We start from the raw sequence: 21,101 nt of genomic DNA, 5'->3' as shown, positions 1-21,101 counted from the left end.
CCTTCTCCCACACCCATGTCTCCAGGCAAAGGAAGTTCTGAGGGTCCAACTCTTCCCATGGCTCCCCCACCCCCCAGCCTCTTAGTTCTCTCCCATCTTCATCTCAGACTCTTCTCTCCATGCTCCTCTTCCTCTCCACCTCTCAGCCCACTTCTCACTAATGAAATGTCGACCCCATCTTAACTTGGCAATTTCTTCTGAGTCTACGGAACAGCGATGCAGAAAGAAGGTTCAGAGACCCAGATGGCCCATCCTCCTCCTCAGAGCGTCCGTCTGGGCCCTTCCCTTGTGTCTGCCTAAGTCTTCATCTTCCCAGGGCTCCTGTCTGGGGAGGGAGAGCACAGGCTTTGGGACCAGAGAGCCTGCACTGAGGCCACCTCCCTCCCACCATTGGAGTCCCTTGGACAAGTCACTGCCGGCTCCTAGCCTCGGTTCACAGAGCCCCTCTGTGGGAAAGCACTTTGTGCTGGGAAGCCCGTGTCCAAATGTCTTTCCCTCTCGGGACCTGCTTGGACCACAGCTCTGCTTCCCTCCTTCCCCTTCGGGTCCTTGCCCTTAATTGCCCTGACACTTCCTGGCCTCCCTTTCTCTTTGTCCCTTATCCTCGAGGCCCAGGCCGGGACAAGGACTGGGAGGTTCATTCGAGGCTGGGGGCCCTCAGAGCACAGCAGCGTGCGGGCAGTTCTCGGCAGCACCCCTTTCTGCCTGTCCCCTTGGTGAAGGCGGCCTGGGGTTCCCACCGCACTCCCCTCTTCCCTGCGGTCCCTTCACAGCCCCGTTGACAAGCACTGCCAGGCACCTGCCCTGGCGAGGCCTGGTGCTTTTCTGACGAGATGCCAGCGGCCTGGCGCGGGGCTGTCCCAAGGCTCCGTGGGCTTCACCCCCGGCATCGAGCGAGTGTCAGCGATTGTCTCAACCTGGAGAGGCCCCGAGGTGTGCAGAGCCCTGGCCTGGACTTCAGGCCGCCGCCACGCTCCAGCTCCGGCTCCTCCCAGGCCAGCTCTACTGGTGGTGGCCATACTGCCAACATAGAAAATCATAAGGCAGGGGACCCCCAAAACGGACATGACCATGGGACACCAGTGCTGAAACCTGGGGTGTCAGCCCCCCCACATCGTGTGTCTCAGACCCCCACCCAGAGATCTTGGGAAGCTGTGGGGGCTTCGGGCCAAGACAGCGGAAGGAAGCTGCACCCGGCTTCATCCAAGATTCTGACTTCATCTTCCCTATCAAAGCCAGGAAAAAAACACACCCAGACACGGGGACACCCACGCGAGCCTGTCCCCGGCCCCAGGGAGCGCACTGGGACCTGGCCCAGCTTGGTGCCGCCCAGCCCAGCGAGCCCTGACCCAGGACACCTGTGCCCCAGCCCAAGCAGTCGGGCTCCTGCACTCCCTTTCTCGGGCGGGCGGCTGGCCAGGAGGTGTGCAGTGGGGCAGCAGCAACTGTCCTCCGTGTGAAATGGGTGGGGAGGGCTCAGCCCCTCGCCAGGGCAGCCGCACATGGGAACCGAGGCCAGAGAAGCAGCCAGCAGCCTAGGCGGGTGTGTGATGCTGGTCTTCGACTCGCCTCCAGCCCCCACTCCCACCCTGCACTGCCCCCCACAGCTTCACCCAGACCTCCTGCCTCTGGCTCTGCAGCTAAACGTCCACCTAACTTTCAGGCTTCCCTCCCTGTCTCCCCACACCCCAACTGCCTTCCCGAGGCTTTTATGTCCTGGTGTTCAGCCAGTGCCCAAGCCTCAGCTGCCTTTTCTGGAGGAATTTGCTGGGGTGGGAGCGTGGAAGGGGCAGTGATGGGAGCTGGAAGAGCAGTGCTCTGAGCGAGCAGGCAAGGGGCAGGGGGGGACGAGGAGGCCCCACGCTGGGAGGGATCTGGGCTTGAGAGGGAGCTTTCCTCCTGCCCCACACCCCAGGCGAGAATTGCTGGGGGACGGCGGAGCTGGCACCCCAGGCGGAGCAGTGGCAGCTGGGAAGGGAGGCGAAAGGGAGAGAGGGTCCCGGTGGGGAAGGGTGTTGGTAGAGGAGAGAGCAGGTCTGAGAGCAGGAGCGACAGGTGGAGAAATGGTGGGGGCGCGAATAGCGCACGGGCGGGACGATGTCAGGCTGGGGGAAGGACACGGGAGTGGGACCAGGGGTGGAGGGCAAGTTGAGGTGATTGTGGGACTCAGTCATCCCAGCCAGAGGGGGGGTCAGGGGAGAGTCGGGAGAGAGGAGGGGCGTGTGGTGACGGGAGGGCCGGGCGGGGTGGGAGGGGCGGCGGGCCTGCCCTATCTCCGCTCCCTCCCTGCCCTCACGCGGGTCCTCCCCTCTCCCTGCCCCGCAGCCTCCCTCCGCTCACTGTGCTGGCTGCCGAGACTGGGCGCCGGGCGACGGGAGCCCTTCCTGGCCTCGCCGAGCGCCGGAGGTGGGCAGCACAGGTGGGAGCACCGCGCGCACTGCGGGTAAGGGCCGCGTCGGGGGGCGCGGGAGCGTCCCTACGCCCCGGAGAGGGCTGGCAGGGCCGCGCTCTCGGGAATCCGCCCCCGCCCCCGGACTCCCTCAAATGCTTGTCGGCTCACGGGGACTTTCTGCTGGTGCAGAGGAAACGGGACCGTGCGCCGGGCCGGACGCCGGTGGCGGGCGCAGTGGGTAAGGGGTGGATGGACCAGGTGGTGGCACCAGGTGGCATCGCTGAGCCCCGGGGAGGCAGGGGCCGGCGGAGCCCCACGTGCTCTGGCTGGAGCGGCGGAGCCGCGCTCGGGAACTTGCGAGGACGCTTCTTTGGGCAACCAGATGGGCACTGCCAGGTGACAGCGTGCGGGTGGCGGGCCTGGGCGGGAGCCCGTAGGAAATGCTGGAGCAGCCAGCACTCCCAGACCCGCAGAGAGATCCTAAAACTTGTTCTTGGCCGAGAGCTCTGCACCCGTGACTCACGGTCCAGGGGGCTGGGATGACAGATGCCTCCAGGGACTCCCCCTGCTTCTGTCCGTCTGAACCCCCCCCCCCCATACGCGTGACACACCCGGGTGGGGCGGGCGGGCCCCTTATCTTGCCTGGAAAGAATTTCATGGCTTGGAAACAACTGGAAGTGAACTGAGAGGAACTACTGGGAAGCAAGTAGGAAACCCCGCAGCTGCGCCTGTCGGGGTCCAGTCTCCGCCCCCTTTTCCCAGTTCAGCCTCGAAAGTCCTGGGGATCTGGCACCTCAACTCCTCAAACTTTCTTGCCCTTGAGTCCTGGTCACTCGGTGCAGGACCCAAACCTGCCTTCCTGTCTCTCACTGACCCCCCACCTGGGGGTTCGGAAATCCTGTCTGTGTTTCCATCCCGCTGCCCATTAGCTCCCCCGAATGTGGGATATCTGGTCCCCAAGGCTTCCCTGCCTGGCCCCTCTTTGCCATCTGGGTCCAACCCAATATCTGCCCCCCACCTCCTTCCTCTCACAGCCTGCACTCCGCTACCTTCGGCCCTGGTAGAGCATCACCTCTCTCCCCACCTCTGGGGACCCACAGTCCCTGATGAGCGAAGTGTCAGAGTTGGCCACAGCGAATAGAATACCCAGCACGCTGAGTCACAGCTTGGGGAGGCCCCACCCCTGCCAGCCCTCCAGCCAGGGGAGGGTGCCAAGAGGGTGAAGCTGCGTCCCCCGCCCACTGCAGAGAGGCGCCCAGATGTGCAGTGGGGGCTCGAAGGGGGGGGGGGACACAAGAGACACCCATGTTGCTCGCTTCCCTCCTGCTGAGAGAATAGGCTTCTTTCAGGAGCTGGAGGTGCGGACAGGGTGGTGGCGACAGGAGAGGAGTCTGGGAAGGAGTCCCTCCTCTGGGCTCCCACCAGCCTCTCCCTGCTGCAGACGCCCCTCCCCACCACGGAGGGGGGTCTGTGGGATCCCCTCCCAAAGGCCTCCAGCAGAGTGGGCCCTGGGAGCCTATTTCCCCAGGAGAGGAGTCTCCCATCTGGGTCCCCTCATTCCAGTTAAAGTCCTTTGTGTCACAGAGCTGCCCACTGAGCCGAGGAGACATCAGCGTTCTCAGGCATCACTGAAGGCTGCGTGGGGGAGCTCGAGGGGAGGGGTGTGTGTGTGTGTGTGTGTGTGTGCATGTGGGTGCGCGCGCGTGTGCAGATGCAGGCTTGTTCGGATAGATGTGTGCATGTGTACGAGCATGCCTTATCGGTATTTGTGGATGAACACACGCAAGTGTATGTGTAACTGTATTTATGTGTGCGTGCACCCTGTGATCTGCACAGCCTTAGATACAGGGTGACGGGAGTTGAGGGTAGGTACCCCCCTTATACCCGCGGCTACACCCCAAGCCGAGAGGCCGGCCGCAGGGCCCCGGAAGGGCAGCTGTCTGCCTGGCTTTCTCAGGCAGGACCTGTCTGTGCAAGCTCCGTCCCTGTTGTCCAGCTCCCTCTCGTCTTTTGTGGGCTGGTGGCCGTGCGAGGGCCTGAAAACTCCTTTTCCGCAGGCCCAGAGGAGAAGTGGAAGGTGGGAAGCCAGGAAGTGTGTGTGGGGAGGCGCAGTCACTGCCCCTTCCCCTCCCCAGGCAGCATTTCCCCTCCCAGCCCTTCTCCGCTGCCCCTCTGCTCCGCAGGAGCGCAGCCCTCGCCTCGCCCCTCCTTCCCCCTTGTCCTGAACAGAACAGAACAGAACGTGGGCGCCCCTGCCCTGCACACCCCTGTCTTCACCAGGGCCCCTCCCGGCTCAGCGCGGGCGCCCCACCCCACCCCACCGCTCGCCTCTGGACCTCCTCTCCCTGTGCTCCCCAGTCCTGGCCTCAGTGAACCCACAGACAGCCAGCACCTGGGTCCGGAGACAGGGCCGTCTTAGCGCCCCAGATCCCCACCACTCCCCAACAGTGCCCCCTCCTGACCTGGAACTCTACAGTGTAGCCTTGCTGCGCCTCACACTTCACACAAACAGGCTTTTTCAGCACGTTCTCTTTCGTGTCTGGCTGCATCTGCTCAGCCCCATGTTAGGGAGACCCGTCCATGTTGTTGCATGTGCTCGCATTGCTTTATTTCATTCCGCTGTGCGAATGAGCCACTTTATTTAAGCCAGTCTACTGACGTGAGACATCGGGTTCCCGGTTTGCAGCCATTAGGAGTAGCGCTGCTGTGGTGGTACGTTACTAGCGGTCATTGCGGTTGCATGCAGCTGTGGCAGGTTCTGCCACACCGTTCACAAAGTCCTCGTGCCATCTGGCCCTTCCAGGCCCCACCTGGCCCCAGTTGCTGTTTCTAACCAATTTCCAGTCCCAGATACTGTCTGAGGCCCAGCCCTGACCTTGGTTCTGTCCTTGGTTTTAGCTCTGAAGCTAGTCCTGGGGTTAAATTTAACTTTTCATTCAATCATACAGTCAATAAGTATTTATTGAGCACAGATGCAATACAGCAGCCAAGAAATAAACACGGTGCATGCTGCCACCACGGGCCCTGCAGGCTAGCAGGCAAGATCAAATGTGGGTGAGAAGTAATATCAATCTCACATATATGTGATGAAAAATGTTATAAATGCTACACATCACGGTTGCCTGGTGCTGTGACGTCACACGGTGGGGGCCCTGACCTGGGCAGGAAAGCTTCCTGAGGAAGTGATGTGGGCTGAGCCCTGAAGGGTGACGAGGCCAAGAGAAAAGGGAAGAGTGGGCCACACAGTCATAGAGGGAACCGCATACACAAAAGCCTGACATCAGCAAGAGTATGAGGGACTTACCCAGGCCAGGGCCTGGAGTGGAGAGGGAGGCGAGTGCTGTGGGAGATGAGGCGGGAGCGGCCTGTCAGTATTGGAAGGAAATTCAGGAGGGAGACACCGAGAGCGTCGTTAGGGGAGAGGGACATCCTAGTTGCCTTTTCAAGATTGTGAGGGCCAAGAGTGGGAGCAGCGAACCAGCTGGGAGGCCACTGCAGTTGTCAAGCCAAAGGTAGGTGGGAGGTTGGGCTACCATGTTGGCGAGAGGGAGAGAAGTAAGCAAACCAAAGCCATGTTCATGAGAAAGCACGGGCACATGCGGTGAGATGTCCTGGCGTTGAATGGGCAGTTAGGCTTCTGGCTTGGGAAGCTGGATGCGTGGTGGGCCCTGAGCTGCAGAGAACGCTGAGGGGGTGGGGACCGGAGGGACGATCGAGAGTTCTGCTCCAGACGTCCTGACTCCGGGGTGACAAGTGGGCAGTTGGGTATGTGGCTCGGAGCTGAGAGAGGACGAGGCTGGTGTGATAAGTTGGCGCATATGTTGGAAATTAAAGCCATGGGTCTGGGTGGTGACGAGAGCCGTAGGTCTCAGCAACCACCTGGGGAGCTTTTAAAAATGACGGAGTAAAACCCAGTGCCTCCACCATTCTTGCCGTATCTCAGGTGTCCAAGCCACACGTTTCTCCTGTCCCATATGGACAGCACAGCGCTAGAATGCTTTAAGATGGAAGATGTGATCAGTAGTGTTTAGTGATTTTGAGAGAGATCAAGTAAGACGAAGATGAATGTCTCCTAGGTTTTGTGGCACCGAGCTCGCTGGGAGGCGGTGGGGAGGCTGTGTGGCGGAGCGGCCAGGTGAGAGTGGAGGGAGGCACGCACGGACACAGGGAAACAGAAGCAGTGCAGGTAAATCTGACAACTGTGGCCGGAAGGAAGGGTTAGAGATAGTGGTGCCTCGAAGGAGGATGAGATTGGGAAAGGTGCTTTTAGTTTAAGGTACAACTTTCATACAGTGACATGCACACATTGTAAGCATGTAGCTCAATTAATTTTTGGCTATGCATAAATCTGTGTAACCACCATCCGGACCAAGGTGCAAAGCATTTTCAGAACTCTCCCCTTGTGACTCCTCCCAGCCAATACTAGCCCTGAAAGTAATTCTATCCTCTTTCCTAACCCTCACTAGAGGATCTTTTCCATTGATTTTTAGAGAGAGTGGAGGGGAGGGGGACAGACAGAGAGAGAAACATCCAAGTGAAAGAGATGTTTGATTGTCTCCCGCACACCCTTCAACTGGGGCCAGGATCGAGCATGCAACCTAAGTATGTGCCCCTGACTGGAATCAAACCTGGGACCCTTCAGTCCAGGGGCTGATGCTCTAAGAACCTCATATAAATAGCATCATTTAAAATGGTGTGTTTGTGTGTGTGTGTGTGTGTGTGTGTGTGTGGTTTCTTTTGCTCAGCATTACTAATATGTGTGTGAAATTTGTTCATGTTGACCCATGTAGCAAGAGGCTGTTTTTCATTGCTGTGTAATATTCCATTGTACGACAATGCCCACCTTATTTCTCCATTCTACTACTAATGGACATGGAGTTATTTCCAGTTTGGGCTATTATGAATAAATCTCATGAGCATTCTTACTTTTTTTTTTTAATTTCAGAGAGGAAGGGAGAGGGAGAGCTAGAAACATCAATGATGAGAGAGAATCTTTGACTGGCTGCCTCCTTCAGGTCCCCTATTGGGGATCGAGCCTGCAACCCAGGCATATGCCCTTGACCAGAATCGAACCAGGGACTCCTCCGTCCGCAGGCCAATGCTCTATCCACTGAGCCCAACAGGCTAGGGCTCATGAGCATTCTTGTACATGATTTTGGAGGAGATGTGCAGTCATTTCTTTTGGATATTTACCAAGAAGTAGAATTGCTAGGTTATAGGTCGTGTGCTCATACTGCCAGTTTTTCTAAAGTGGTTGCTCTAATTTATGCTCCTTTTTTTTTCAACAGATGAGAGTTCCAGTTGCTACACATGCTTGCCAATGTCGAGCAATGGCAGTTCCTTTCATGGTAGCCATTCTGGTGGATACTGGATGGCATCTCGTTGTGGTTTTAATGTGCATTTTCCTGAATTCTAGTGATGTGATACGCCTTTTCACGTTTGTTAGCCATTTGGATATGCTGTGTTCCTACTGGAGTAACTATTTAAGTTTCTTGCCAATTTTTAAAAAACTGGGTTGCCGGCCTTTTACTTGCTGTCTTAGTTTGGAAGTGTTTTAGTTTAGACTTTACCCCTCCTCTGTTTCTTTCTGACACATCACGTGCAACAGGGTTAGTGGTGCTGACGGCCCGCGTAGTTGAACATCTTAGTATAGCCATCGTCGTCCCTCTGCGTACTCATGTTTCCGAACACCAGCTGAGCCTTGAACGGTGTGGGGTTGAGCAGCGTGGGCCACCAGAAAAAATCCACTTATAATGAACCCCTTTGTCCAGGGCCCAGTGGTATCTCCGCCCGTGAGCCGCTCACCTTCTCCTTCTGTTAACGGTGTCTTTGAGGTCCAGAAGTTACCAATTTCAATGAGGTCCAATGTATCAATCCCATCATTTATGGTTAAGTTTTGTTTTGTTTTTGTTTTATATTTTATTGATTTTTTACAGAGAGGAAGGGAGAGAGATAGAGAGTTAGAAACATCGATGAGAGAGAAACATCGATCAACTGCCTCCTGCACACCCCCTACTGGGGATGTGCTGGCAACCAAGGTACATGCCCTTGACCGGAATTGAACCTGGGACTCTTGAGGCCGACACTCTATCCACTGAGCCAAACCGGTCAGGGCTATGGTTAAGTTTTTATTTTGCTTTGTTTTGTTTTAAGAATTCTGTATTGTTGAAAGTATTTCATATGTCCCTTTTTTTTCACCATTGCCCCCTTCCCCCCCAACCTAGGCTCTCACTGCCCCATTGTCTGTGGGTTATGCATACAGGGGCCCTGGTTGACTACCTCCCACCCACCCACCCTCCCCCGCCTTCCCTCTGAGGTTCCTCACTCTGTTCCATGCTTCCATGTCTCTGCATCAACTCCGTTCATCAATTTATTTTGTTACTTAGATTCCCCATATGAGTGAGATCATGTGATACTTGTCTTTCTCTGACTGACTTATTTCACTTAGCATGAAACTCTCCAGGTCCCTCCATGCTGTCTCAAAGGGTAAGAGATCCTTCTTTTTTACTGCTGCACAGTATTCCATGGTATAACTGTACCACAGCTTTTTTATCCACTCACCTACTGATGGGCACTTGGGCTGTTTCCAGATCTTAGTTATTGTAAATTGTGCTGCTATGAACATAGGGGTGCTTACATTCTTTCTGGTTGGTGTTTTGGAGTTTCATGGGATATATTCTTAGAAGTGGGATCACTGGGTCAAATGGCAGTTCAGTATTAAATTTTTTGAAGAAACTCCATACTGTTTTCCACAGTGGCTGCACCAGTGTGCATTCCCACCAGCAGTGTACTGTGGTTCCCTTTTCTCCACATCCTGGACAGCCCTTGACATTTGTTGATTTGTTGATGGTAGCCATTCTGGCAGATTCGAGGTGATACCTCACTGTCATTTTAATTTGCATCTCTCTGATGATTAGTGACTTTGAGCATTTTTTCTTGTCTCTTGGCCCTCTGTATGTCCCCTTTGGAGAAGTGTCTATTTAGGTCCTTTGCCCATTTTTTAATTGGATTGTTTGTTTGTCTTCCTTTTATTAAGTTGTATGAGTTCCTTATAGATTTTAGGATATTAACCCCTTATCAGATGTATCATTGCTAAATATGTTCTCCCATACAATGGGCTCCCTTTTCATTCTGTTGATGGTTTCTTTTTTTTTCTTTTTTAATATATTTTATTGAATTTTTACAGAGAGGAAGGGAGAGGGATAGAGAGTTAGAAACATCGATGAGAGAGAAACATCGACCAGCTGCCTCCTGCACACTCCCCACTGGGGATGTGCCTGCAACCAAGGTACATGACCTTGACCGGAATTGAACCCAGGACCCTTGAGTCCGCAGGCCGATGCTCTACCCACTGAGCCAAACCGGTTAGGGCTGTTGATGGTTTCTTTTACTGAGCAGGACCTTTTTATTTTGATGTAGTCCCATTTGTTTAATTTCTCCTTAATATCCTTTGCCCTAGGAGATGTATCCAAAAACATATTACTAGGAGAGATGTCTGAGATTATGCTGCCTATGGTTTCTTCTAGGATTTCTATGGTTTCATAACTTACATTTCAGTCTTTTATCCATTTTGAGTTTATTCTTGCTGTAAGTTGGTGGCCTAGTTGTTTTTTTGTTTTTTGTTTTTGTTTTCTTGGTTTTTTTGCATGTATCTGTCTAATTTTCCCAGCCGCATTTATTGAAGAGACTCTATTGTCTTGACTCCATTCTATGCTCTTGCCTCTTTTGTCAAATATTAATTGAGCGTAATGGCTTGGGTTGATTTCTGGGGTCTCTGTTCTGTTCCATTGATCTATATGCCTGTTGTGCCAGTACCAGGCTGTTTTGATTACAGTGACTTTGTAGTATAACTTGAAATCTGGTATTGTGATCCCTGCAACTTTGTTCTTTTTTTTCAAGATTGCTGCAGCTGTTTGGGGTCTTTTTTGATTCCATATAAATTTTTAGAGTATTTCTTCTAGATCTGTGAATTATGCTGTTAGTATTTTAATAGGGATTGCCTTGAGTAGTTTGAACATTTTAATGATATTGATTCTACCAATCCATGAACATGGTATATTCTTCCACTTGTTTATATCTTTTTCCATCTCTTTTTTTCAACGTCCTGTAGTTTTCTGAGTATAAGTCTTTGGCCACCTTGGTTAAGTGTATTCCTAAGTATATTAATTTTTTTGTTGCAATGATAAAATGTGCCGGGGTCCAGCCCCAGCAGTCCAGGGGTTCCCAATGGTGTGGACGGAGTCTGCGAAGAATGAAGGACACTGAGACAGCATTCAGATGATCAGCACAGCCAGGTTCTCTCTTTATTCTAGGTGGATCTTCCTGTGCCTGGCTGAGGCCACAGAGAGAGATCCAGAGGCAAGCTGAGCCTTTATTTTATAGTCAGAGGTAAACAAGGTAGTGGTTACCATAGTTACATTGTTTTTGTGAGTTTCACTTGTTTTGGCAGCTCTTGCTGCACCTCCCTCAGTCCATTAGCTTCCCAGAAAAGATCTAGGGAGTATCATAAGGTCAAGCCTAATTATGCTAAGAGGACAGCACCCTCTAAGCTGGGACTTTTTGTGACTTTGCCAACAGGTCGGTCGGAGGCTTAACCCTATAGCTGCTCCCTACAAAAATGGAATTGTTTGTTTAGTTTCTTTTCCTGGGAATTTGTTGGGGTCCAGCCACAGCAGGTCCAGGTGTTCCCAAAGGTGTGGACAGAGTCGGCGAAGAAGGAAGGACATGGAGACAGCTTTCAGTTGATCATCATAGCTAGGTTCTCACTTTATTCTCCTGTTACATCTGTATTTATACCATTTGATCCTATAAGCATGCCTCTATAGTTACATCATGGTATGTTTTGGGTCTTTCCTTAACCTTCTACAGTTCCTTGTTTCATGTCCATAGTTTATCTGACCCTTGCCAGATATCCCATCTCCATCTAGTTCTGTTGAGTTTAATCCTATCCATTCTATTCCAAAGGTTAGGGCTAGTTATCTCCATTCCAAGGTCACTACTCTACTGTTCTGTTAAGCTACAAGGAAGTAACTGAAGGAGATTATCCTAAGTAAAGATTATGTAGTTTAATCATGATTGTTCGTAGTTAAGGTGATTAACTACCCGCCTAGCACTTAGTTAAGGGGTTTTACTGATTTATTCCCTTCCTTAGTCCTGTTAATCCCTAACTCCCGGGAAAAATCCCCACCTGGGGAAACAACCTTTCTCGGGGAGGTGGCCCTCATAGGGCTAAGAAGGGGAGCAAACATATTAAGAACAGTATGCCAGGTCCCTTAAAACATATGCTGTGCAGATGTTTCTTCCCTGTAGTGACTGTGTCAAGCAACAAGGATGGACCGGCCTCCGGCAGGAATTCATTATTGGTGTATAAAAAAGCCATTGATTTTTGGGTGTTGATTTTGTATTCTGCTACATTGCCAAATTCATTGATTAAATCTAGTAGTTTTTTTGATGGAGTCTTTAGGGTTTTCTATGTACAATATCATGTGATCTATGAATAATGAGAGCTTTACTTCCTCCTTTCCAATTTGGATGCCTTTTATTTCTTCTTCTTGTCTGATTGCTGTGACTAGGACATCCAGTACTATGTTGAATAAAAGTGGTGAAAGTGAACGTCCCTGTCTTGTTCCTGTTTCTAGGGGAAATGGTTTTAGTTTTTGCCCATTGAGTATGATGTTCACTGTAGGTTTGTCATAAATGGCCTTTATCATTTTGAGATATGCTCCCTCTATTCCAACTTTGTGGAGAGTTTTTATCAAAAGGGTGTTGGATTTTGTCAAATGCTTTTTCTGCATCTATTAAGTTGATCATGTGATTTTTGTCTTTCAATTTGTTTATGTGATGTATCACGTTTATTGATTTGCGAATATTGTACCAGCCTTGCATCCCTAGAATAAATCCCACTTGATCATGGTATATGATCTTTTTAATATATTGCTGGATGCAATTTCCTAATATTTTGTTGTGGATTTTAACATCTATATTCATCAGGGATATTGGCCTGTAATTCTCTGTCTTTGTAGTGTCTTTACCTGGTTTTGGAATTAGGATAATGATGGCCTCATAAAAAGAGCTTTTAAGTGTTCCGTCCTCTTGGATTTTTTTGGAATATTTGAGGAGTATAGGTATTAGTTCTCCTTTGAATGTTTGGTAAAACTCCCCTATGAAGCTGCCCAGATCCGGGCTTTTGTTTGCTGGGAGTTTTTTTTATCACTCCTTCAATTTCATCATTTGTTATTGGCCTCTTCAGGTTTTCTGATTCTTCCTGATTCCGTTTTGGGAGATTGTATTTTTCCAGGAATTTGTCCATTTCATCCACATTGTCCAGCTTGTTGGCATATAGTTGTTCATAGAATTTCTTTACAATCCTTTGTATTTCTGTTGTGTCAGTGGTTACTTCTCCACATTTTTTTCTTATTTATTTGGCTCCTCTGTGTTTGTTTCTTTTTCTTTTTCTTTTTTTTTTTAATATATTTTATTGATCTTTTACAGAGAGGAAGGGAGAGAAATAGAGAGTTAGAAACATCGATGAGAGAGAAACATCAATCAGCTGCCTCCTGCACATCTCCTACTGGGGATATGCCCGCAACCCAGGTACATGCCCTTGACCGGAATCGAACCTGGGACCTCTCAGTCCGCAGGCCGACGCTCTATCCACTGAGCCAAACCGGTTTCGGCTGTGTTTGTTTCTTGATGAGTCTGGCTAATGGTTCATCAATGTTGTTCATCCTTTCAAGGAAACCAGCTCTTGGTTTCATTGATTTTATTTATTTATTTATTTATTTATTTATTTATTTATTTATTTTTTAGTCACTATGTCATTTATTTCTGCTCTAATCTTTATTATTTCCTTCCTTATACTTACTATATGCTTTTCTTGTTGTTTATTAGCTTCCCTTAATCTGCTGTGTATTCTTTCCAATGTTTTCTTTATTTGTGCTATGTCATTCTTTGTGTTTCAATAGTCACTATATCTTTTCTCATGCTTTTGAGCATCTTTACCATCATTATTCTGAACTCTATATCAGATAAATTTCTTATCTCCATTCTTTTGTCTCTTCTTTTGGAGAATTCTCTTGTTCTTTCATTTTGGGTTGTTTCCTTGTGTCTCATTTTGGCTGCCTGTTTGGTGTTTTAGTCTGTACTAGAGGCCCAGTGCACAAAAATTTGTGCACGTGGGGGGGGGGGGTCCCTCAGCCCGGCCTGTGCCCTCTCGCAGTCTGGGACCCCTCAGGAGATAACGACCTGCTGGCTTAGGCCTGCTCCCGGGTGGCAGAGGGCAGGCCCAATCCCTAGGTGCAGCCCCTGGTCGGGCTCAGAGCAGGGCCAATTGGGGAGTTGGGGCGCCGCCCACTGTCATGCACAGAGCAGGGCAGATTGGGAGGTTGTGATGCCACCCTCAGTCACGCTCAGGGTAGGACCGATTGGGGGGTTGGGGCACCGCCCCCTGTCACACTCAAGGCAGGGACGATGGGGAGGTTGCGGCGCCACCCCCTGTCATGCACAGAGCAGGGTCAATCAGGGGGTTGGGGATCTCCCCCCTGTCACTCACAGAGTAGGGCCGATAGGGGAGTTGGGACACCGCCCTCTATCACCCACAGAGCAGGGCCGATCAGGGGGTTGGGGCGCTGCCACTGTCACACTCAGGGCAGGGCCAATGGGGAGGTTATGGCTCTACCCCATCACACACAGAGCAGGGCCCATGGCGGGGGAGGAGGGGGGGCGGGTTGGGGCACCGCCCTCTATCACCCACAGAGCATGGCCGATCAGGGGGTTGGGGAGCTCCCCCCTATTAGGCACAGAGCAGGACTGATCAGGGGGTTGGGGTGCCTTCCCCTGTCACAAACAGAGCAGGGCGGATAGGGAGGTTGTGGCCCCACCCCCTGTCACACACAGAGCCGCAGGGCGATCAGGGGGTTTGGGCGCTGCCCCCTGTCATGCTGATCCCGGTGCCAGGAGGCCTCACGGCTCTGCTGATCCTGGTGCTGGGAGGCATATTACCCTTTTACTATATAGGATAGAGGCCTGGTGCACGTGTGGGAGCCGGCTGGTTTGCCCTGAAGGGTGTCCTGGATCAGGGTGGGGGTCCCCACTGGGTTGCATGGCCAGCCTGGATGAGGGGATGATGGCTGTTTGCAGCTGGTCACACCCCCTTCAGGGTGGGGGTCCCCACTGGGGTGCCTGGCCAGCCTGAGTGAGGGGATGATGGCTGTTTGCAGCTTGTCACACACCCTTCAGGGTGGGGGTCCCCACTGGGGTGCCTGGCCAGTCTGGGTGAGGGGCTGAGGGTTGTTTTCAGGCTGGCGGGTGACAGAAGCTCCCAACTGCTCCTTTTTTCTTTTTTTATTCTGGGCCAGCTTTAGCTCTGGCTCCAGCTCTGAGGCCTCTGCTGCTGAAAGCAGGTATCTCGTTTGTTTGCGTTCCATAATCGAAACACTGTATCAACTCCAACTCTGAGATCCCGGCTCGCTGAAAGCAGGTTTCTGGGGTTTTGTTTAGCCTCTATATTTGTTACAATGTTTCAAACTGCAAGCTCAGAGGCCAGCAGCGGCAGGCAGGGAACGTTGGAGTCCTCCGTCACTGAAGCAAGCAAGCCTCATGTTAGTTTCAAGCTGCCTGGCTGCTGACCGCCATCTTGGCTGGCAGTTAATTTGCATATCGCCCTGATTAGCCAATGGGAAGGGTAGTGGATGTACGCTAATTACCATGTTTCTCTTTTATTAGATAGGATTAGGTAGATGTGCTATGCCTTTCAAGCTGTAGTGCAGGACAGTGTCAAACACTGCTTCTGACTAATTAGATCAGGCAAAGACTCAAAGCCTCCAGAAACCGCCTCTGTCTATAGACAGAATTCCATCTTGAATTGCCCTCAGGCAGTTGTCCCCAGGTGTGGCAAGAGTTTTTTTCCCAACAGGGTGGGGCAATTGCTTCTGCCTGGAGGCTAATTGTTATTCTCAGTCACTTAATGCCCATCAGAAACTCTGCACAGTGGGGCAAGGTGTTTTCCAATAGGGTGGGTCAACTATCTTCCCCACAGATAAGGCCTCCTGTATAGCAAATGTCTGCATAAGAAAGGTGACCTCTGCAGCAAGAGGGAGTGACTCAGCACAGGAAATCAGGGTGTCTGCCTTCTAAACTCTAACCCCAGAGCCCCCAATCCTGGCTTCTGCTCACACAGCTCCAGCTGAGGCACAATGTGGGTGGCTCCACAGGAAATTTTGTGCATTGGCCCTTTAAGAGCGTGCCTGAATTTCCAGCTGTCTCTCCCTGGCAGACAGCATCCCTGGTGCTTTTCCCAGCCAAATGTTATGTGGGTACCCTTCTCAGTTCTGGTGCTTTCTGCTGCGGGGGGGAGGGGGCATCTTGGGGATTTGACCCCAGAGTTCTCGGCGGCAACCCCTCACAGCTGAGATATCTCTCCAGAACTTCAGTTGCTGCCTGTGGGAGCCCAGCCAGCCCTCTCGTGCCTCTGCCCCTCCTCCTAGTTCCTATGCAATCTCCACTTTCCGTCCTCGGTTACCAGGTTTCTCTCCAGTGAGTCTGCCATTGATTACTCAGGAAGTTTTTCTGTGTTTTAGTTGTATTTCCAGTTTGATCCTGAGAGCATGCCTATGCAGCATCCACTTACTCTGCCACCATTTTTAATCCTTCTGGTTAAGTTTCATTTCAAATTAACTTTCATATGTGGGCAAAAGGTATAGATAGGTGTGTTTTCCATATGGAATTTCGGTTGGCCAAGTACAATTTATCAAAAAGAGCATTTGTCCCCTCTTAATTTTAGTAGCACCTTTGCCAGTAATCAGCTGACCATAGATGTTGTCTGTCGGTTTCTGGACCCTATTCTGTTCTGTCTATTCTTGCATCTTTGTAAGAGATTTTGATACTTGGTAATATAAGTCCTGAGGAAAGGGGCTTTTTAAAACACGGGATATATCTGAGCTCATGTAAAATCCAATGGAAGGATCTAGTTGAGAGTGAGAAGTTGAATAAAAAAGAGAGAGGACAGTCTACCCCTGAAATTTCCTGAGAAGATAGGAGGAACTGGGATCCAGGTGCTTGTGGGAGGGTTGGCGGTAGATACTCATCTACTAATCCATTCAACATCAATGTTTTGGACAGTTCCTGTGTGCCAGCCTCAGGCATACAGCTGTGCATGCAGCTGTGCACTTCTCATGGAGCTCCCACCCTAGAGCTCCAACAGATGGTTCAGGCAGCAGTGAGTGCCACAAAGAACACAAGTGGGATATTGTGGCGGACAGTAACGGACGACTGCTCCAGCTGGGCAGCAAGGAAGGCCTCTGGGTGTCAATGACACAGGAACTATGATCTGAACAAGCAAGAGCCCACCTTTGAGAGCTGAGCGACAGAGGGAACAGACAGAGGGAACAGACAGTGCAAAGTCCCTCAGGCTAATGCCAGCTTGTGGTGTCGGTGGAACAAAGGACTAGTGTAACAGTGCAAAGGGATGGGGAGCAGGGTAACCAAATGACATCAGAAAGTGAGTTAGAGACCAACAAATCTCCAAGGAGGGCATTCCTTAGGGTTGGTTAACTGGGGTTTTAGTACATGTGAGTTGGGTGGGTTAGTTGTGGGTGGAGGGACTGTTGTCAATGTATGTGTTGGGGGCATCTTGTCTTTGTGAAACTGCTCTCACACTTGCCCTCTCTCCCTGCAGCCTCCTGAATGATGCCAGCCCAGTGTTCCCGAGCCTCCAGCCTGGCCCTCCTGCTGCTGTTGGGCGCAGTCCAAGCAGGCCCTTTCTCTCCACGCTCCAATATGACACTCCCAGCCCCTCGGCCCCCTCCTCAGCCAGGGGGCCGCACAGCGGAGCCAAGAGGGGGGAACCCCTCTTCTCAGCTTTACGAGCACATCGTAGAAGGAGGGGAAAAGCAGGTGGTGTTCACCCACCGCATTAACCTGCCCCCGTCAGCTGGCTGTGGCTGTCCCCCAGGCACTGAGCCCCCGGTCCCTGCTTCAGAGGTGCAGGCCTTGAGGGTCCGGCTAGAGATCCTGGAGGAGTTGGTGAAGGGGCTCAAGGAACAGTGCACTGGGGGATGCTGTCCTGCTGCTGCCCAGGCTGGCACAGGTGAGCAGGTGACCACAGGAGGGGGCACAGGAAAAGGGGCAGGTGGGGAAGTTGGGTGGGCATCGCCAGTCTATAAAAGACCCAGGTATGAATTAGAAAAAGGCACCTCTTCCTCACCACTTGGGGTGGTGAGTGCAGCCCAGGGCACAGCTTGGGGAGGGGAGCCATCTGGCTAGATGTCAGCTCCCCTCCCCCCACACAGTGATAAGGAGCAGCTGGAAGCTAAGATGGCCCTGCTGGAGGGGAAGCTCAGGGGACACTGTAGGGACCCAGCCTCTTGCCCCGAGAGACTGAGGCCCTCCCTCCTCTCGCTCTTACTCCAGGCCAGACAGACGTTCGTAGCCTCTGCAGCCTCCACGGCGTGTTTGACTTGAACCGCTGCGCCTGCTCCTGCGAGCCTGGCTGGGGTGGGCCCACCTGCTCCGACCCTACGGACTCCCGAGTGTCCCCTTCCTCCCCACCCTCTGCTTCCGGGTCCTGCCCAGATGACTGCAACGACCAGGGGCGCTGTGTCCGTGGTCGCTGCGTGTGCTTCTCTGGCTACACGGGCCCCAGCTGTGGCTGGCCCTCCTGCCCCGGGGACTGCCACGGCCACGGGCGCTGCGTGCAGGGCGCGTGCGTGTGCCGGCCGGGCTTCTCTGGCGCCGACTGCAGCCAGCGCTCCTGCCCTCGAGGCTGCAGCCAGAGGGGGCGCTGCGAGAACGGGCGCTGCGTGTGCCACCCGGGCTACACTGGCGAGGACTGTGCGGCACGGAGCTGCCCCCGGGGCTGCAGCCAGAAGGGGCGCTGTGAGGACGGGCGCTGCGTCTGTGACCCCGGCTACGCCGGCGAGGACTGCGGCTCGCGGACCTGCCCTGGGGACTGTGGCGAAGGTAGGCGCTGCGTGGACGGCCGCTGCGTGTGCTGGCCCGGCTACGCGGGCGAGGACTGCGGCACGCGGACGTGCCCGCGCGACTGCCGGGGCCGCGGGCGCTGCGAGGACGGCGAATGCATCTGCGACGCGGGCTACAGCGGGGACGACTGCGGCGTGCGCAGCTGCCCGGGCGACTGCCACCAAAGGGGCCGCTGTGAGGACGGCCGCTGCGTGTGCTGGCCCGGGTACTCGGGTCCCGACTGCGGCGCGCGCGCCTGCCCGCGCGACTGCCGTGGCCGCGGGCGCTGCGAGAACGGCGTGTGCGTGTGCAATGCGGGCTACAGCGGCGAGGACTGCGGCGTGCGCAGCTGTCCCGGGGACTGTCGCGGCCGGGGTCGTTGCGAGAGTGGCCGCTGTGTGTGTTGGCCCGGGTACACGGGCCGGGACTGCAGCGTACGCGCCTGCCCCGGCGACTGTCGTGGGCGAGGGCGCTGCGTGGACGGCCGCTGCGTGTGCAACCCGGGCTTCACGGGCGAGGACTGCGGGAGCCGTCGGTGCCCCGGGGACTGCCGGGGCCGCGGCCGCTGCGAGGATGGCGTGTGCGCGTGCGACGTGGGCTACGAGGGCGAGGACTGCGGCGCGCTGAGCTGCCCCGGAGGTTGCCGAGGCCGCGGCCAGTGCCTCGACGGGCGCTGTGTGTGCGACGACGGCTACTCGGGCGACGACTGCGGCTTGCGGAGGTGCCCGCACGACTGTAGCCAGCGCGGCGTGTGCCAGGATGGGGTGTGCTCCTGCTGGGAGGGCTTCGCGGGAGAGGACTGCGGCCTCCGGACCTGCCCCTCCAACTGCCACCGGCGGGGCCGCTGCGAGGATGGGCGCTGCGTGTGCGACGCCGGTTACACCGGCCCCTCCTGCTCCACCCGCACCTGTCCGCACGACTGCCGGGGCCACGGGCGCTGTGTGCAGGGAGCGTGCGTGTGCCACGCGGGCTACAGCGGCGAGGACTGTGGGCAGGAAGAGCCTCCTGCCGCTGCCTGCCCCGGGGGCTGCGGGCCCCGGGAGCTGTGCCGCGCCGGCCAGTGTGTGTGCGTGGAGGGCTTCCGAGGCCCCGACTGCGCCATCCAGACGTGCCCTGGGGACTGCCGGGGCCGCGGAGAGTGTCGCGAGGGCAGCTGCGTCTGCCTGGAGGGCTATGCGGGGGAGGACTGCGGGGAAGGTGAGCTCCTCGGGGATGGGACCTGAGCCGGGGGAAGGCTGGGCCCAGGCCTAGGAGCCCAGCTGCTGGAGGAAGAGTGGAGGGAGGTCATATATGCGGGGAGCGGGCACCAGCGGCCAGGGCCAGGGCAGCCAGGGTGCATGCCTGCAGCAGGACCTGCTTCAGATACCTGATGAGCAGGCGGGGCCTCCTGGTTTGCTTTTACTAGTAGGGAGATTCTGTGTTCCTGGCGCTGGGGGAAGCAGGGCCTGCTCTGACCTCTGCTAACTGCCCCACCCCCACGGGGCAGTGTGAGCTGGGACTGATCTCAGTGCAGCCGGGAGGAGGGTGGCCGGTGATGTGGGCGTCAGGTGGGGCTGCGTTGGGCTAACCAGAGTCTATATCCCATTCTCGTGGGCAGAGGTGCCAGCCATTGAGGGCATGAGGATGCATCTCCTGGAGGAGACGACGGTTCGGACAGAGTGGACCCGAGCTCCAGGCCCGGTGGATGCCTATGAGATTCAGTTCATCCCCACGGTGAGAGCCACGCCAGGAGGGGCTGCAGGGCCAGGAGGGGCGGCGGGGAGGCCCGGGGAGGGGTTCCAGGTCATCAGTGTTTGAGTGCAGACGGCTGGGCCCCTGAAGCTGCTGTGAGGTCTGGTCCTGCCCACATGGGCGCAGAGCCTTCCAGCACCTCCGCCGGCGCTGGCCCACTGCTGCTGGGACACCTCTGGCCACGGAGCTCAGTTCTCTGAGGCTGTCCCGTGCTGCATGGGGCCCCACTTCCACGCCCACCAGTGGCCTCACCAGCAGCCAGGGACCTGCTCTGCCTGCCGTGCACCCTGCGCCACGGGCTTTCGGGCATCATGTCGCCCTTCATTCTCATGGGCAAATGCCTAGGACTCTGGTCTTGAACGCTGTGCTCCCAGAGTGCCCTCTTCTAGTGCCTCTTGCTTTGTGCGTTTGTTTCTGAAACACGAGAGCAGAGAAGAGCCCAGTCGCTCACTGGCTAACTCTGGAGACCCAGGTATTTTTCTCAGAGTTGACATGTGTTAACTTGTGGTCAGACTGTCAGCTGTTTTGATCATATTTGTTTTTTCAAATAACTTCTTGTTATAAAACGTATATAGACAATGTAGGAACTTTAGAAAACATCCTATATAATAAAAAGCTAATATGCAAATTGACCAAACAGGGAATGACCCATCGCTATGATGTGCACTGACCACCAGGAGGCAGACGTTCAAAGCAGGAGCTGCCCCCTGGTGGTAAATGCACAGCGACGGTGGCGGGAGCAGCCTACGGGCAGCGCTAAGGATATCTGTTGGCCATTGGACATCCCCGCCCACCCCCCCACCCCCCCGCAGGGCTCCCGGACTACAAGAGGGTGCAGGCTGAGGGCTGAGGGGACCCCCCCCCCGCCCCGAGTGCACGAATCTCATGCACTGGGCCTCTAGTACAGTGATGGTGAACCTTTTGAGCTCAGCATGTCAGCATTTTGAAAAACCCTAACTTAACTCTGGTGCTGTGTCACATATAGAAATTTTTTGATATTTGCAACCATAGTAAGACAAAG

At 54.1% G+C, this 21,101-nt stretch overlaps 1 protein-coding gene across 1 annotated transcript in view; it reads left to right on the top strand.

Annotated features, from left to right (window-relative positions):
* Nucleotides 1-17,074: 17,074 nt before the first annotated feature.
* The window catches only part of TNXB (tenascin XB), a gene marked incomplete at its 5' end in the record, with an annotated part of 49,517 nt that continues 45,490 nt past the window's right edge, over nt 17,075-21,101 (top strand). Inside the window, 3 exons of the mRNA XM_081093769.1 lie at nt 17,075-17,477; nt 17,801-19,546; nt 19,947-20,062. Of these exons, the coding sequence (XP_080949895.1) occupies nt 17,075-17,477; nt 17,801-19,546; nt 19,947-20,062 (2,265 nt within the window). The remainder of the gene's footprint in view (nt 17,478-17,800; nt 19,547-19,946; nt 20,063-21,101) is intronic.

This window comes from Myotis nattereri, assembly GCF_964212035.1.
Source record: "Myotis nattereri genome assembly, chromosome: 6".
In the NCBI taxonomy this organism is placed as follows: domain Eukaryota; kingdom Metazoa; phylum Chordata; class Mammalia; order Chiroptera; family Vespertilionidae; genus Myotis; species Myotis nattereri.
This window is presented reverse-complemented; position numbering and strand designations above follow the sequence as displayed.